The following is a 15,248-nucleotide window of genomic DNA, read 5'->3' on the forward strand; positions in this document are numbered from 1 at the left end:
CATTTCCCAGCATACCTTGTACGAAGTACCTAAGATTAGGTACCTATTACACCTATTAAACTTGCACTAATCTCTCCAGCTGTCAGACATAATTTCCCAGGTGGCGCCTCTCACACAGTGGACATATTCAACAACACAACAACATCCTACGATATTCGAGATACTCCCTAGCAATTTGGCGCTTCTTTTTTTCTTGAATCTTATCCCTTAGTAAGATGGAAATGAGATGACGTAAGTTAAGCTAGTCCGGGATCGTTTCAAGTAATTAGAAATATGAAATATGGCCTCAGATGGCCTTGCCTCACCCCGTCTACCTGGACATGATGGAATACCGTTGTCGCCCGCGAGCGCCTCATTTCCGGGCCGATCATCAAATCCGCTGTCGTCTAAGGTGACATCTGTTTTATCGACTTCATATGCCGATGCTGAGTTCCGCGAGTCTCTGGCTTTGCTGGATGAGCGCGGCATCAGCAACACGGCTGATACCCGGAGACAGTTGCGGCTAGACGTCCAGAAAGAGGTCATCGATAGTAATGGGAAAATAATCACAGAGTTCGGCCGGGTAGCCGAGCAATTAAGGAGAATCGGCACAACTATTAATAAGCTCAACAAGAATTACCAAGAGATGAGAGGTCATGCCACAGCGGCTCACGAGTCGACTTCCTCTATACTCGAGGAAGCATCTTCTCTCATGACCCAGAGGAAGAATATAGAGACGAAGCAGCAGGTCTTAAAGGCCTTCCACGAGCACTTCCTTCTATCGGAGGACGAGATCGCCTCTTTGACTTTAACGGCTGAGCCTGTCGACGACCGCTTCTTCGCCGTCCTAGCCAAGGCAAAGCGCATCAGGAAAGACTGCGAATTCCTGCTCGGTTTCGAGAGTCAGACCCTAGGCCTAGAGATCATGGACCAGACTTCCAAGAACTTGAACCTGGCCATGCAGAAGCTGTATCGCTGGGTCCAGAAGGAGTTTAAGACGCTCAACCTCGAGAACCCCCAGATCAACTCGCCTGTGCGCCGCGCCATCCGCGTGCTTGCCGAGAGGCCCTCTCTCTTTCAGAGTTGTCTGGATTTCTTCGCCGAGGCCAGGGAGCAGATCCTATCTGATTCTTTCTACCTCGCACTGACAGGTACATCCGCAGCCGGTAGCAAGGATAACTCGGTAAAGCCGATCGAGCTCGTAGCTCACGATCCGCTACGGTATGCGGGAGACATGCTGGCGTGGACGCATTCCGCCGCTGTCAGCGAGCGCGAAGCCCTCGAGATCCTGTTTATATCCGATGGTAACGAGATTGCTAAGGGCATCCAAGAGGGCCGGGAGAACGAACGATGGATGATGATGGCTGACGAGGCAGATGGGCCTCCGGAATTCGACGCCGTCAAGGCCCTGAACGAGCTAGTCGACCGGGATGTCTCCGGCGCAGCGCGCATATTAAGGCAACGAGTTGAGCAGGTCATCCAAACCAACGAGGAGACCATTCTAGCGTACAAGCTAGCCAACCTCCTCGGGTTCTACCGCGTGACATTTTCCAAGCTTCTCGGCGAGGACTCAGTCCTGCTCCAGTCAATGAGCAACTTGGAATCCGAAGCGCTACGGCAATTCCGCTCTCTAATGCGCGATCACATCACCACCCTCGAGGGCGAATTCCAACACACGCCGTCGGACCTCGGACCACCCGAGTTCCTGCAAGACTGCCTAAAACAACTAACAGCCATTATGAAAACCTACGAGACCTCACTCGCCGCAGACGGCGACCGCGAGGCGGACTTCGAGCCCATCCTAGCCGAATCCTTCGACCCTTTCTTCGCCGGCTGCTCTAACATGGCCAAGAACATCTCCGCACCGTCTAACTCCATATTCCTCATAAACTGCCTCCTCGCCGCCCAGACCGCCTTCGAGCCCTTCCAATCCTTCACACGCACCCGCCTCGAGCGTCTACGCTCTACAATCGCCGACCACAGCGCCCGCCTCGTCGAAAACCAATACGCCTTTTTCCGCACCGAATCTTCCCTCGAACCCTTATTCACGGCCCTATCCCCCCTAAGCGACGCGCGTCCCTCCGACGTAGCCAAGCTCCCCTCTCTCCCGGAACTTCAACCAGAGTCCCTAGCGCGCGCAGCCCAGGGTCTAGACGACTTCCTACCGTCGGCCGTCATGGACGCGCTGGAGAACGTCAAGAACCTCCAGGACGCGCGGCTGGCGCGCGAGGTTACGGAGGAGGCGGCGGATCGGTTCTGTGCTGATTTCGAGCATGTAGAGGAGTTGCTTGTTGCGGCGGATGAGGCGGCTGAGGAACGAAGGGGAGGGGATAATGGGGGGGAGGAGAGGGCGGGGTTGAGAGCGATGTTCCCGAGGACGACGGGGGAGATTAGGGTTTTGTTGTCTTGAGGGATTGGAGGGGAGAGGAGGGTTATCTTGGTATATAGAGGGGAAAGGAGAAGAAGTAGGTATATGAGTAGTCTGGTCCGTATTGCGTGTATAGTTTAGTATATATATTACTATATACTATTCACGGCAAAGTATAGGTAGGTAGACAGACAGGAAGCAAACAAATCCAGAGGGAACTGGAATTATAAAATCAGGCACGATATTACATACAAACGCTAGCATGGCAAGATTTCTCTTCATGATTACCTATATCGTGTTATATATATGATATGTCCATCTATCCATACACATAGTCTCCAGCTACTTACATGTATCTAGGTAGGTACCTAACCTATGTACGAAGTATGTAATTAGTATCCCTCCTATATACAAGACCAGCAATTAAATACATCAAGGCCCACGTATATATTCATCTTTCTCAATCGACTCATACACCTTTTCCTCATCTTCCTCCTCCTCCTTTATCCTCCCCCTTTCCATCCCCCCACCCCCCTCCCCTTTTCCTACATTAACCCCTTCCCCTTCTCTCTCTCCCTCCCCCTCCCCCTCCCCCCTACTCCTCTTAACAGGCCACGCCTCCACATTCGCACTAGGCCTCCGCGCCCGTTTCCCCACAATCTCATCGTCGACATCATCAAGCTGCTTCAGCGCCGCAGCCAGCCGTCGACGCGCCGCGATCTCGCGGTCGCTGCTGCTGGGGCCGGGCCGGTAGAATTGCTGCACTACGCCTACGGTGGCGTGGTAGCACTCGTAGAGGAGGAGGCGCGCGGAGGCGCTGGCTGGGTCTTCGATGAGGTTGGGGTGGTTGTTGGGGTGGTGGAAGCCGCGGAGGAAGTCTGGGGTGGGGTCTTGGCTGAAGATTTCGCTGAAGAGAGGGTCGCCGAAGATGCTGTTGCTCCAGTCGCGGAGGCCGGTGACGGTGATGGGGTGGTGATTTGCGTCGGGTGGTTCTATGGTCTTGTCTCCTGGGGTTTGTTCTGGTATTGTTCTCTCGGATATGTCTTCTGTTTTGATTTGATTTGTATCTTGGGTGGGTATTAACTGTTTGTTGTTCTCGTCTTTGCTACCATTCTGGTTTGAAGTCCGCGATACTAGTATGTTTAAGTCATCGGCTGCATCTAGTATTACCAGCCGGGCAGTGGTTACACCGTCCAGGAGGTGTCCTAGTCTATTGAAGTAGCTTCTGATTGGCTCGTAGCTAATTGTAACGGCCATATCCTCCGCGTCTCGTAGTACGCCCTCTAGGAGAGAATGGAAAGTTTGTTTCCACGTTCTCGAGTTACGAAGGCCGAGATTAGCTAGTTGTGCCGCGTGTAAGTCGGTGGACGGTGGCTGTGGACTGATAACCGCCGTAGCCGGTCCGAAGAGCCCTTCCGGTGACACGAAGCTCGAAAGTTGTCGTACGAGTTGGCCTTTTTGAAAGTCTACCATACTTCTCTCAGATGGTGCTAAGGGCGTAGGGAGTTCACGAATAGTGACCCCTCTTGCTGGCTCGAAGATGTTGAATGGAGAACCCAACTCCGTCGACGAAGGGACATGGGTGACGAGGACGGGAAGACACTTGAGCACATCTCGTCTCAAGCTCATTTCCCTCTCAAAGCTACTCTCCAGTTCATCCTTCACCAGTGTGCCTTGAGCGTGCTGATCGGAGCTGATATTTCTCCGGGCTATATTCTCAACCTTAATAGGAGGCTCAAGTACTGCTTCAAGAACCCACTTTGTTACAAGGGTCTCTGAAAGATTCAAGCTCCTCTCAGACCGGAGTAATCTCAGTGTCGGAGGTGGTGGCAGGCTGAGAACTAATGCTCTGCCATCCGAGATCTTAACGTTGAAAAATCTTAGGAGTCGACAGGTCGGTAATGGGCTAACAGACTCGACGGTAATATTTGGCAACGCTTTTTGTATTGCCAAGCGTATTAATTCGAGCGGGTTAATTCGGTCCATGGAGGATATAGGAAACGATCGCTGGGCTCGTGAAACAGAAGATGGTTGGTGACGTGAAGGAAGCCATCTTGTGGAACAGAATAGGCCGGGTACTTCGAGGCCCCCTTTGTACGGACGAGCTTGAGTAGGAGACTCGGGAATATGGAGTGAAAGAAAATGGCCACCGGGGCCGACGTAGCAAGGGTCGACTGGTGCTGCTAAGGCCACCCTTGAATTTGGGTGCATTACTTGTACTTGTTGCATGTGCCTTTCTATAGGATAAAGTACTATAACAAGGACAAATAATGGCTCAAAGTAGAAGGTTGAGACGGGTGCTTGCTCTTCGGTGAATGATAGGAATACTCAAACCGGACATATGCCGAGACGAGAACCTACTTAAATGAACTCGTCAGCAAATTCCTGAACCTGCAGATCGGCTTGACAACCCCAGATCTGCAAGTCTTATGTTTAAAAAAAAGCAGGCAGCTAGTTTGTGGATCTGCAGACGTTGGCGTCCAGGATATAGGCTCTTAGACGACTCTAGGTAGCAAACGGGCAGGACAAAGTAACATCCTAAAATAGTGAGCAATATCGTCGATTTAAGAGCCTTTATACGAGGAAACGGAGGCCATATACAGCCAGCTGTCTCGGCATAGCAAGCTAATAGACGAGCGTTGTCCGATGGGATCCGCAGGACATGTTCAGCCCAAGGGCAAAAGAGCGGTATTACACGATACGATAGGTATGAAAGGACGACAGGAACATCTACACTAGCGAGGCTAATATGGGATACATCAACGGTTGTTAGCGAATAAGGCGTGGCGGCCAGGCGAAGAGAGAGACAATCCGACTCGCGGCTCAGAAGGGAACTAAGGTAATAACAGGTAATACTCGCCTAAGTAAGGCGCAAATAGGTCAAAGGAAGTGGAGCTAAAGATCTCGAGTGGCTGCAGCCCATGTACATTGTACGTCGAAATGGACAAACGCATGTTATCCATGGTGAAACGACGAAGTATGATGGAAGTGTGTATTCCGCTCAAGGGCAATAAGTATCCGAACGCCAAGGCGCCAGGCGAGAGATTCCAGACTTCTCGAAGCCCGAGTTGCATTACTTGAGATTCCCACGGCCGGGATCCCAGCTAGGGTGCGGCAAGCGGGCGAGCTGAGAAAAAGCTCATGAGGAGGCAGGCGGGCTGCTGTGGGACTCATTTTAATGTAGTCCCACGCGTTAATCCGTATATGACTATTATAGTGTATGACGCCAAAGTGTACCCAAGGTTAAAGTCCAAAGCCCCGAGTTGAAATCGGGATTTGTAGAAACAGAATAGCTACATATCCGTCATTGGGTTTTGACAAGCGATGTTGCATTGGCACGATAGCTGTCTCAATATCCATCAGGGTTGCGTACCAATCCAGCGGTGTGCGTAACAGAGTGCCACGAGAATAACACGATGGTTAGGTAGGTAGTTAGTGATTAGGTGATTAATTAGTTGCTTAATCTAGGTGGTAGTTAGTTGCTGGCCTATACTAGGTTTAAAGGTTAAGGGTTAAGGGCAGTCGAACTTGGTTAGATCTTTTTTTTTGATAGATGTATGTAATGAGCAACGTGGGACTGTGGGTTTGAAGGTTGGCGGTTTGATTAAGCTACTACGTATGTGGTAGGTCGAGATCATGTTATGTGAGGTAACTATGTCATGTACTTGGGTATACTACCTCATAATGTAGATCCGTGGAGGTTTCCCAGCATTGGGTACGTGAATTACATAGTACATACATGAAGTTGCATTAGCAAGCGAGACGGGGAATTTCTGATTGGTTGGCAGTAAGCGAAAATGGTTGAAAGTAGTAAGGTCCCGAGCCTGAATTATGGGTCACTCCGTTCCGCCCTTGCACCTTAAGCCTCCTTTCTAATGGGGAGTCCGCGAATCTTTAGTACCTACATACTTTAGTACATGCGTAGTATAATACTACCCATCCACCCCTGTGCTGCTGCTGCTGCTGCTGCTGCTATTGCTGACTCTACCATTCCATCATCAAATATGCCAATCTGCCAATATGCGTATGCTCATGTAAGAGAGACGATGCATGCTTGGCCTATCACATCTCCAACGGTATTCGATATTTCTCGAACTTGTCTACAGTCTTCTTACATGTATCTTACGGCCTCACGAGATATTTCGCCACTAACTACTTACACAGAGTCCAGTACTGCAAAATCTTACTACATACCTAAGTACTTGCTCTCTAAGTCCCCGTCTTAGGTAAAGAAACAAATATGTCCATTTCCAGGTATACATCTTACACGTAGAATCCCATCCCGGTCCGGCAACTATATTACTTCTTTCGTAAATATGTTATGCCGTCTCGGCTCCTTCGATGCAAGGTGATGTGCGGTGCCGGCAGCACGGAACAATCCAGACCTCCATCGTCCCCGCGTAATATACGCATATGTGCGTACATGGCAGTTTTAAAGGCTCGAGACATCGCCATTCTTAATTTTCACTCGCCGGAATACGCAGTAGCATCCATCTACCCGCGCCATGCCGGCTCCTTCACGATCGTCAACGGCCTGCAACGAGCAAACAAATGATAGCTCAACCATAGCGATGCTCGCAATGGTCCGTATGTATGTAGTTTGTCGTCAATTCTTCCGCAACAGGGCTTAGCGCAGCTGTGCCTCGGTCTGCTCGGTGAGGGATGAGGGCTTCGTGTTAAAAATGTAAGGAGGGTTTCGCAAACACGGCCTGTTCCTTTATTCCTTGAGAATCCTTTACCTACGATCCACACAGCCTCTCTTGAATAATCGAGCACGTTGTCATTTTTAACTCGGCGTGTCCGTGCCCTGATCCCTTTATTGCGTATTTTGTTTTTAATGAGCAGGCGGTATTAAGGAGTAGTGGCTGATCCCAGTAATCACAACTCAGGTTCATTGGAACGTTACGAGAGTTCGGGATTTTAGATAATAATAGCTACCTCGTAGGCCAATCTCTTAGTAAACTAATAGTCTATTGTTTCTATAACCCCGTATTATGAGTTAGCGAACTCCCAGCGTTCAAATATGGACAAACCCCAATTTACATTACCAAAAGAAAACCTGACGGCTTCTTACATCTCTATCTAGTTAGTATATAATAAGCAGGTAAGTCCTTCGGATTCTTCTATAAAACTACAAAAAATGGCAGTCGGATCACTCCTTGTAATTGATCCAAAACCCAGCTGAACCTAGATAAGGGGTAAAATTTAACACGTAGACGCGGTCATCTCATGGCGTTGGTCGTATTATTGTGACGTGTTAGTCTCCTGCCCCTTAAATGTTCCAAGTAATTGTATGTGGCTTAAAGGCAACAGCCCTAGCTTCACGCATAGGCAGGATATCATGATACCAGACGACGTTATTGGCTCAGATCTACCTATTCGGCGAAAGCCACTAAGGGTCTCCAACAACCCCCTAGAGTAAAACACCAGGTCAAAAAGTTGAGCGAATCATATACCCCATCCCGAACAAACGAAAGCGAGTATGAGTAGCTGCACCTCCCAACATTTAAGATGCCATTGGCCTAGAGTATGCGCTACTTGAACCCCATATAAGCAGCCGGGGCGTTCCATCTCCGGGCTTCGATCATCGATGGAGTCAATGTGACCCTCCACGAATGGCATCTTTATCGGTCCCGCGAAGCTAAACGGTAATCTTAAGCGAAAAGCCCCTGTTTATAGCTAGGATAGCTTGTCTTCCCCACATCCAAAGTGCCTTTGTAAGGTCTTAGTCCGGGATGCATTGCCGTTGCCAAGTCGAGATAGGCCAAAGACTCGGTTCTCTAGCTTCCAATGTAACGCTTCCTAGGTAGTGGTAAACCGACGAGTTTAGTCCATCAAGGGTTCGCTTGTTAAAGAACCTCACCTCACCACTTCCAGATAGAAAAATGGTTACATCCCGAGTCTTAACTCTAGACCAAGGTATCGACTGACATACCGGTGCTCTCAGGCTCTTTTGAATAGAGACTCAACTGGTGAAGGCTTTACCTCCTTTGTGATAGTATATAAGCTCCTCTTGGGTCTTGCAGGGCCTAGCACAAATCAAATATCAGCCTCAGAGTACCAATCCTTGGCGATGCCGGTCTAGTTGACGTAGATCTATCGATAGAATATGTTACGCTCGGGCATCATTCATAAGTAGCTTGTGGGTATGCCTGCATACATCCCCATCATGTTACCGGTAAAGCATGACAGCTGAAATTTAGCTGTATGGTGTGGATACAGAAGTTAAAGCCTTTCGGTATTACGTTGCATTTGAATAGCATTTTGACAACGTGGGTCCATTAAATAATAGAATTCGCTGAAGGGATAATATTGCCACACATGAGTCTTTAAATGGCTTAAAGAGGCATACCGAGTCGAAGCACTACCTATGTACATGATGCCATTCCAACTTACTATGTATAAGAGTGTTGAGTTTAACTGGAGCCCATTAAAAACGCCGTAACAAATATTTAATAATCCAACGATGATGTCTAACAAGACATCAAAAATCCCGGAACCTCCCAAAGCTTCGGTACTATGTCGATCACGCACCAGCACAACAAACAACCCGTACTCAAGTGGATACGGTCCCATTCCCCGAGTCCAAAACCTAGGTACGATCCGGGAGATTCGCAAATCGATAAGATCTCGAAGCAATCAACCACTTGTGATATGCAGCTAAACTAGTAGAGCCGCCGATCCGGTTCGCTTCCAAGCTTTTTGAAATTTAAGGGGCTTCGGCGCCTCGGCATTCGGAATCTAGGGAATTATGATGCCCCTACCTTACGTTGAAGCTGGTGTCGCCGACATACCCGGGCTTAACGTCGCCGACTTGTTTAACGTGATAATCGAGTAGTATGCTCGCACTAACAAAAATGCCTCGCTAATTCTTCTAGGTTAGAGAAACTTAAGTGTATAATAGATATTGAGCTGGAGCGATGTTCTTGAGGGACACTATGGCACTCCCTTCTCTCAGGATTGCAGACCAGAAGATTCGCATATTTCCAACTGTCAGATAGAAAGAACCTTCGGTTGATGTCATACATAGATTGAATGTCGGGATAGTCGAATTGAATTATTAACGCCTGGCCCTCTACCTTCTTCCGAGGGCGCTGCACGCCTTTTATATATACCCAATCCTAGTAGGTCTACCCCTGAATCTACCCCTAACCCACTTATTCCCTGACACCAACCACTCAGAGTCTTAGGTATTGATTGGAGCATGTGCCGACTAAGTATGACAAGAACTGGCAAGACGATGATGTCTATTTCCATATGTCAAGGTCTTAGAAGTAGATCATAGGTATTGCAGATAAGTAATATATTCGATGAGCGCTTGTAAAAGCTCTTATTCTTAGGGGTATTCAGCCAGAACTATCAACTAGCCCTACCAGGCCGACAGACTAGTTGCTATACCTACCACTCCTTTAGAATTAATAGCAACGCTTTCTTTCCAATGAATAGTTATTACTATCCCATACACTCTTATAAACAAATTATCCAGGAGCACTAGTTACATTTCATACGATGGTGGCTCGTTTCCTTACGATCATCAGTTACTTGTGAGGCTATCCAGCTCTTAGGTCGATAAACGCGATATTTGCAAGACTTGAAACTTATTTGTAGCCTTTTTGAACTGTCTCCTTTATTTCGAGGCGTATCTGATGCGTAGCATAAATATATGAATAGCTGCTAAAGTAGGCTAAGTAAGATACCATTCGTTCCCAGAAAAGGGGAAATAATTACCTAGGCTAGTTGCTAGTCCTGTAAGGCTGATACCTCAGCAAACTACATTAAATACTACAATTAGCTATAACCTCTCCTTTTAAACCGAATTATAACTCTTCTCCATAAAGTTATTTCAGCACCTCTCTCGAAAACTGCCAGCTCCGGCGTATCACTTGGTGGTATACCTACCATTAGGCTGACCATCGTGGCGGGCGTGCCTCATATAGCCAGCCCCGACAACTACCCTGTGAACTACCCCGTGAACTATAATAAGAGTCATTTAGAACAAATGATACTGTCAGTATATATAGCCGTAAGCTCCCATAGTTAGCTTAAAGTTCCTCGCGGGACAGTGAAGTTGTTTCCTTGCTTCTTGCTCCACCTCACGACAGACGCATTTAATTCCTAAGTTATATTCATGAATTTGTTATTTTTTTCATTCCTTTAATTGAACCAAAAGCTTCCTTACGAAAAGGACGAAAAGGGTATATCATGCCGCAGAAAGACTATCAACTCTAACCTTCTCAAACCCCTCCTCACGCAACCGATCCTGGAAATTCCGTCCAAGCCCCTCATCTCGAATAAGAACCGTAAACTCCACCCGACTCGACAGCAGCTCAAGCGGCGCTACGATCTTATTTATCATGCAATACCACTCGTCCTCTAGTAAAGGGTGTTCGAACGCCAGCACGCGAATCGTCAGGCGTCTCAGGCCCGTCATAGCTACGACGGCGTCGCAGATCTCCTGCCAGCTCTCGTTGTGGTTCAGAGGCGACCCTAGAGTCTCCTTTTCTTCGAACCGCGCCCAGTAGTAAAACCCGGACCAGTCGAGCTCAATCGACCGCACGGCTTCGAGGCCCGCTGTTGGCGAAAGTACGAGAAAGCGGTAAAACGCCTCCATCCTCTCGAACTTGAAGTGTCGTCTGTATAATAGACCTAATGTCTCCCAGTACCTAATTTTTTTCATGTTAACATCGGTAGTAATCTTATTTCTCTTCGAAATGAGTCAACTTACATCCGTTTGCAGCTCTGGAGGGACGTCAGCATGTTAAACTCGGCCGTTACATCATCTGCCAGGAACCGTCTCTCAGCCCCGGCCTCCCTCCAGAGCGGTTGGTAGGCGCGTCTCCTATTCTGGTCCGCCTCATCGAGTCTCCCCTGGTCACGCGGAAGCACGACGTGCGCGAGCTTATTTACTTTCCTCAGTATGCACGCGTCGTCGTCTCCAAGCGCGTACTCCCATATCGCAAGCCGTATCTCAGGCGGCATTTGTAAGAGCAGACACTGGCTTTGATCTGAATAGGATACGGTATTTGCCAGCCCCAGATAGCCAGCTAGTCGTGAAGGCGCCCATCTGAATCTCCGCCAAGCCTCGGATGTCGAATTCGGAATCCATCCGCCTCCGTCCGGGGATTTCTGCTCGGCTATTGTTCCTCTCCGCCTCTGACAACAGATATCCCTCCACTCATAACAATATTTAGTACTTGGGTGGAGACGACCCATGGTTTCGTGTCCTGTAGCCTTGTCTTACGCCGCAATGCGACAGTGTAACATACACCAACGTCTTTGCGGGGAAAGAAAAGATACTATGTAAAGGATGGTTTAGCTTTTAGATTAACTAGAGCCTTGCTTTTTCTTCAATCAAATATAAACGTCGAGTAACACACTTAAAGCTAAATAAGCACTAAAGTTCCATCGGTTTTTATATTTTAACAAGTCCTGTTACCTGCTTGTTTTAGTAGGCGGTAATAAGACGGTATCGGTCCGTTCTGATTAATAATGTTAGTGTAAAAAGTTAAGGGATGTAAGGGATGTACGGGATGTAATAAGGGATGTAAGGGGTATTAGTGGAATGAGGGAATAATTACTCCCCGCATGCCATCGGTTGGTCAATCTACGTCACATTCAATATAAAACATACATAACGACTTACATCTCGTACAGCTGCTGTCACGTCACGTAGTAGCATTAGCATCGCATTATTATGCCTCTTTCAACATTATACGATATATACGACGCATATATGTTTCTTCTCCCGACGATACGCGTCGCGCGCTTAGTACCGACCACCTTAACTCGAGTTCGTAACTCGTAAATAAAAGAGAAAACCAAAAAAATAGATGTCATCGTATCTCGGAACGAATACCGGCTAACCAATCATATCAATATTAATGTCTTATTATAGAAAGGCTCAAGTCTAACCGCCGGCAGTGACTTAAACCGCTCCAACGGGGCCGTCGGGCACTGTGCATTCGTGGGGAAATCAGAAGTTAGGATTTAAGCATAATCTCCGACCCAATATTTGTGTGATATAGGTTCAAATTTTTTGATATAAAAGGCAACTCTCTAATTCCTCGATGTTGAGTGATATTGGTTGCTTCAATAGGGAATCCGCGTGTCATTGGGGGCGTTTCGTACCATGGGATTTCTAATAGGTAACATGCAATGACTCCTTTCCTCTAAATATCTCCGCGGCCTTGGGATCCTGAGGATGAGCCTTGTACCTAGTAATCCACTGCATTGGCTTAGACAGGCAGTTCTTTTTTAGCAAGACTCCGAAACTCCCTGCTAACAGTGAAGTTACAGCATATGATCTCCAAGAAAGCCGGGGAGTCATAAATCGTGTTATGTCCGTTTCCAAACAAGATTACGCCAAGATGTGGTTGACAGTGAATGTAAGCAACATTTCTCCCATGGCTACCGCCTTAGAGGCTCGGTTACCATAGCGCGTAATGTACACGTTGAAAGGGTAGAATAGATGAAGTTGGGTTGTCTCACTTGACTAAAGGGTTTACTTTTAAGCAGAATATAAGTATCAAGTACTGCATCGACTATAGTAAAAGGGGGGTATTAAGGAAGCGTATAACATGAACAATACATGCACCTAAAGTATGCTTTAATAACGAATTACCTATCAAAATACTTAGAAAAAGGCCGGTCAGGTACCTTATAATATACCATTATTGCTTTGGGGTAACTATACAATTCTCCAAACGTAATATCATAACCTCTTCAAGTGAGAAATTCCCACTTGATAATCAACCACCAAATATTCACCATCTGTCAACCTTTATGGAATATGTAAGAGGTACCTAGGCAGGTAGTCGAAAGAGGGTATAGGATTAGCTCAGCAAATCGACCTGAAATCCGGGGTAGGACTAATGCGTGCAACGCAAAACACCAATTACCTCTCATAATCAAATACTAGTGCATAGTCTACGTTACATTCCACGAGTATTAGCGCAGTTTATCTAATGTAGCATCGCACTATATGGAAGCCTATCATATTCTGTAAATTATAGCTTTTTACTGGCTTCATGTGAGGCTGGTCTTGATGTTTGAGAGTTATAATAGTGTGCGAAGGGGGGATGTAAGATACAAAATAGAACACCACCTTCTAGTTCTTATATTATTGATGACATAGATTAGCTCTCAAGCAGCGTAGTCAATATAATGATTTATGTTAGGTACTTTTCTTTTTCTCATTGTTGTAAGCATCTTAGTATGTCTCTAGATAGTACACGAATGATAGCATACACACAGAGCTATAACTTGGCTCTCGCGCGGCGCGCAAACTTCGGCAACACCACACGATTATATACACCCGAAGACATTTTGCGCGGGGGCCAACTCTAATCCTTAGATTCTTCCGTCTGTACAACATTCTCCCGCTTCTTCTTCTCGTCGGGCCCCAGCGCCGACAGGTATATCTCGTGGAGATTATATCGCTTCAGAGACTCCCAGTCTCCGTCGACGACGCTCATGCCGCAGAATGTCTGTGATAGTTAGTTTGGGGGTTTTAAGTACGGGGGGTAATTTTGGGGGCACAGATGTACCTGGTAAATGTCGATAAGAATGACCTTGTCCGGGGATGAGAGGTTGACCTTGTGGCGCGGCGCGATGAGCGATGCGACTTTCTTGATCACATCGTCGCGCTTGAGAGTGTTGTGGGCGCGGAAGCTAGGCCGAATGGCGTACTAACTCAAGCTGTCAGTAATTTCCCCCTTGGAGGCGAATTGGGGAGTGAGCGCACCGAATAAGCATCCCCCTTAGGGACCTCCTCCTGCTCGTCCTCGCCTGCAAGCTGGAAGTGCTTAGCTAGGACATTCTTGGCAACCTCCTCAACGCCAGCCTCGGTAGCTTTCGCAGTCAGCGCGACGGGGGTAAACCGGTTGATGAATCTCGTTCGCCGCTGAGACTTCTCGGTAATCTCCTTTGCATCCTTGCAGATCTGCTGAACGAGCGCGACGGGGTCGACAGGCGGCTTCGTCCGTATGAAAAGCAAACAATCGAGATTCATGCGCATGGGCTCGAATACCGAGTCCTTCGATTTGCTCGCAGGTTTCATCTCTTGGATTTCCTTCTTGATGGATGATTCGATATCATCATCATCCTCGTCATCCTGGGCTTCGGCGGGTTCTTGCCGTTTGATGTCGTAAAGCTTCTCTCCGTACTAGATATAGGTACGTTGAGCATCGCAGAACAAGATGGCGGAATTAAGTGATAGGAATACCTCTTCGCAAAGATCCATCATTTCTCCTAAGGCCTGTCGCTCCTTGCCTTTAACACATGTGGTCCAGATGCCCATGTCACCCACTTCTAGACTTCTGCCTTTTATGGCCTCGAGTTTGGCCTTCTGATGAGGTGTCTGCCATCTACCATTGCTACCTCCCTGCAAAATGGTAAGATATTGAACATATAGGCTAGAGACGGTTATATATAATCTCACTTTGCTTTTTTTAACGGGACGACCGTCGGACCCATTAGAGGGAGGCTGTTTTCTCTTCTCAGAAGAATCCATGGCTCGGATGACGGTATTGAATTAGGATTGAGGAAGGTAATTCTTGCTGATTTGACGCTAGCTGTATTATGAATTGGAGTTTGGTTCGTGGTGTTATAATTGTGATTTAATTGCAGAGGCAAGAGGTACATAGCACAAGTTTATGATTATGGTGGTCACGTGGGTCGCACGTGCAGTGCACATACCACCTGATATGGATTCTGAATGTGGATACGTAGGTAGGTACGTACTTGGAAGCTTATTTGAATCCTAGGGATTCCCCTCTGCATTTAGATTTGCCTCGTCCTCTCCCCTATTCGAATGTCATTAAATCTGTCACGCGATAGGCGGTACTGCAAGGCCTCATGTAAGTGCACATTTTTAAGCAAAGTTATTTACTCAACTACCTAC

The 15,248-nt window shown here is 47.5% G+C and overlaps 4 protein-coding genes across 4 annotated transcripts; 1 reads left to right on the forward strand and 3 right to left on the reverse strand.

Annotated features, from left to right (window-relative positions):
* The first annotated feature begins 83 nt into the window (after positions 1-83).
* Positions 84-2,656, forward strand: F4817DRAFT_195603 (oligomeric Golgi complex subunit 6). Its single transcript, XM_049298508.1, has one exon. The coding sequence runs from the start codon at positions 281-283 to the stop codon at positions 2,387-2,389; it is 2,109 nt and encodes a 702-aa protein (XP_049156676.1). The 5' UTR covers positions 84-280; the 3' UTR covers positions 2,390-2,656.
* A 1-nt stretch (position 2,657) lies between these two features.
* Positions 2,658-4,878, reverse strand: F4817DRAFT_367136 (uncharacterized protein). The gene has a single exon (XM_049307080.1). It carries the CDS (start codon positions 4,574-4,576, stop codon positions 2,780-2,782), a length of 1,797 nt encoding a protein of 598 aa, XP_049156677.1. The 5' UTR covers positions 4,577-4,878; the 3' UTR covers positions 2,658-2,779.
* A 5,573-nt stretch (positions 4,879-10,451) lies between these two features.
* On the reverse strand, positions 10,452-11,857 carry F4817DRAFT_345087 (uncharacterized protein). The gene is made up of 2 exons (XM_049304220.1): positions 11,073-11,857; positions 10,452-11,010 (listed from the first exon to the last, which is right to left on the reverse strand). Exons 1-2 carry the CDS (start codon positions 11,558-11,560, stop codon positions 10,548-10,550), a joined length of 951 nt encoding a protein of 316 aa, XP_049156678.1. The 5' UTR covers positions 11,561-11,857; the 3' UTR covers positions 10,452-10,547.
* A 1,657-nt stretch (positions 11,858-13,514) lies between these two features.
* F4817DRAFT_345090 (uncharacterized protein) lies at positions 13,515-14,987 on the reverse strand. The gene is made up of 5 exons (XM_049304221.1): positions 14,787-14,987; positions 14,571-14,729; positions 14,091-14,510; positions 13,894-14,034; positions 13,515-13,833 (listed from the first exon to the last, which is right to left on the reverse strand). Exons 1-5 carry the CDS (start codon positions 14,856-14,858, stop codon positions 13,690-13,692), a joined length of 936 nt encoding a protein of 311 aa, XP_049156679.1. The 5' UTR covers positions 14,859-14,987; the 3' UTR covers positions 13,515-13,689.
* Between the last annotated feature and the right edge of the window lie 261 nt (positions 14,988-15,248).

Source organism: Daldinia loculata, assembly GCF_022478755.1.
Source record: "Daldinia loculata strain CBS 113971 unplaced genomic scaffold F4817scaffold_44, whole genome shotgun sequence".
Taxonomy (NCBI): Eukaryota; Fungi; Ascomycota; class Sordariomycetes; order Xylariales; family Hypoxylaceae; genus Daldinia; species Daldinia loculata.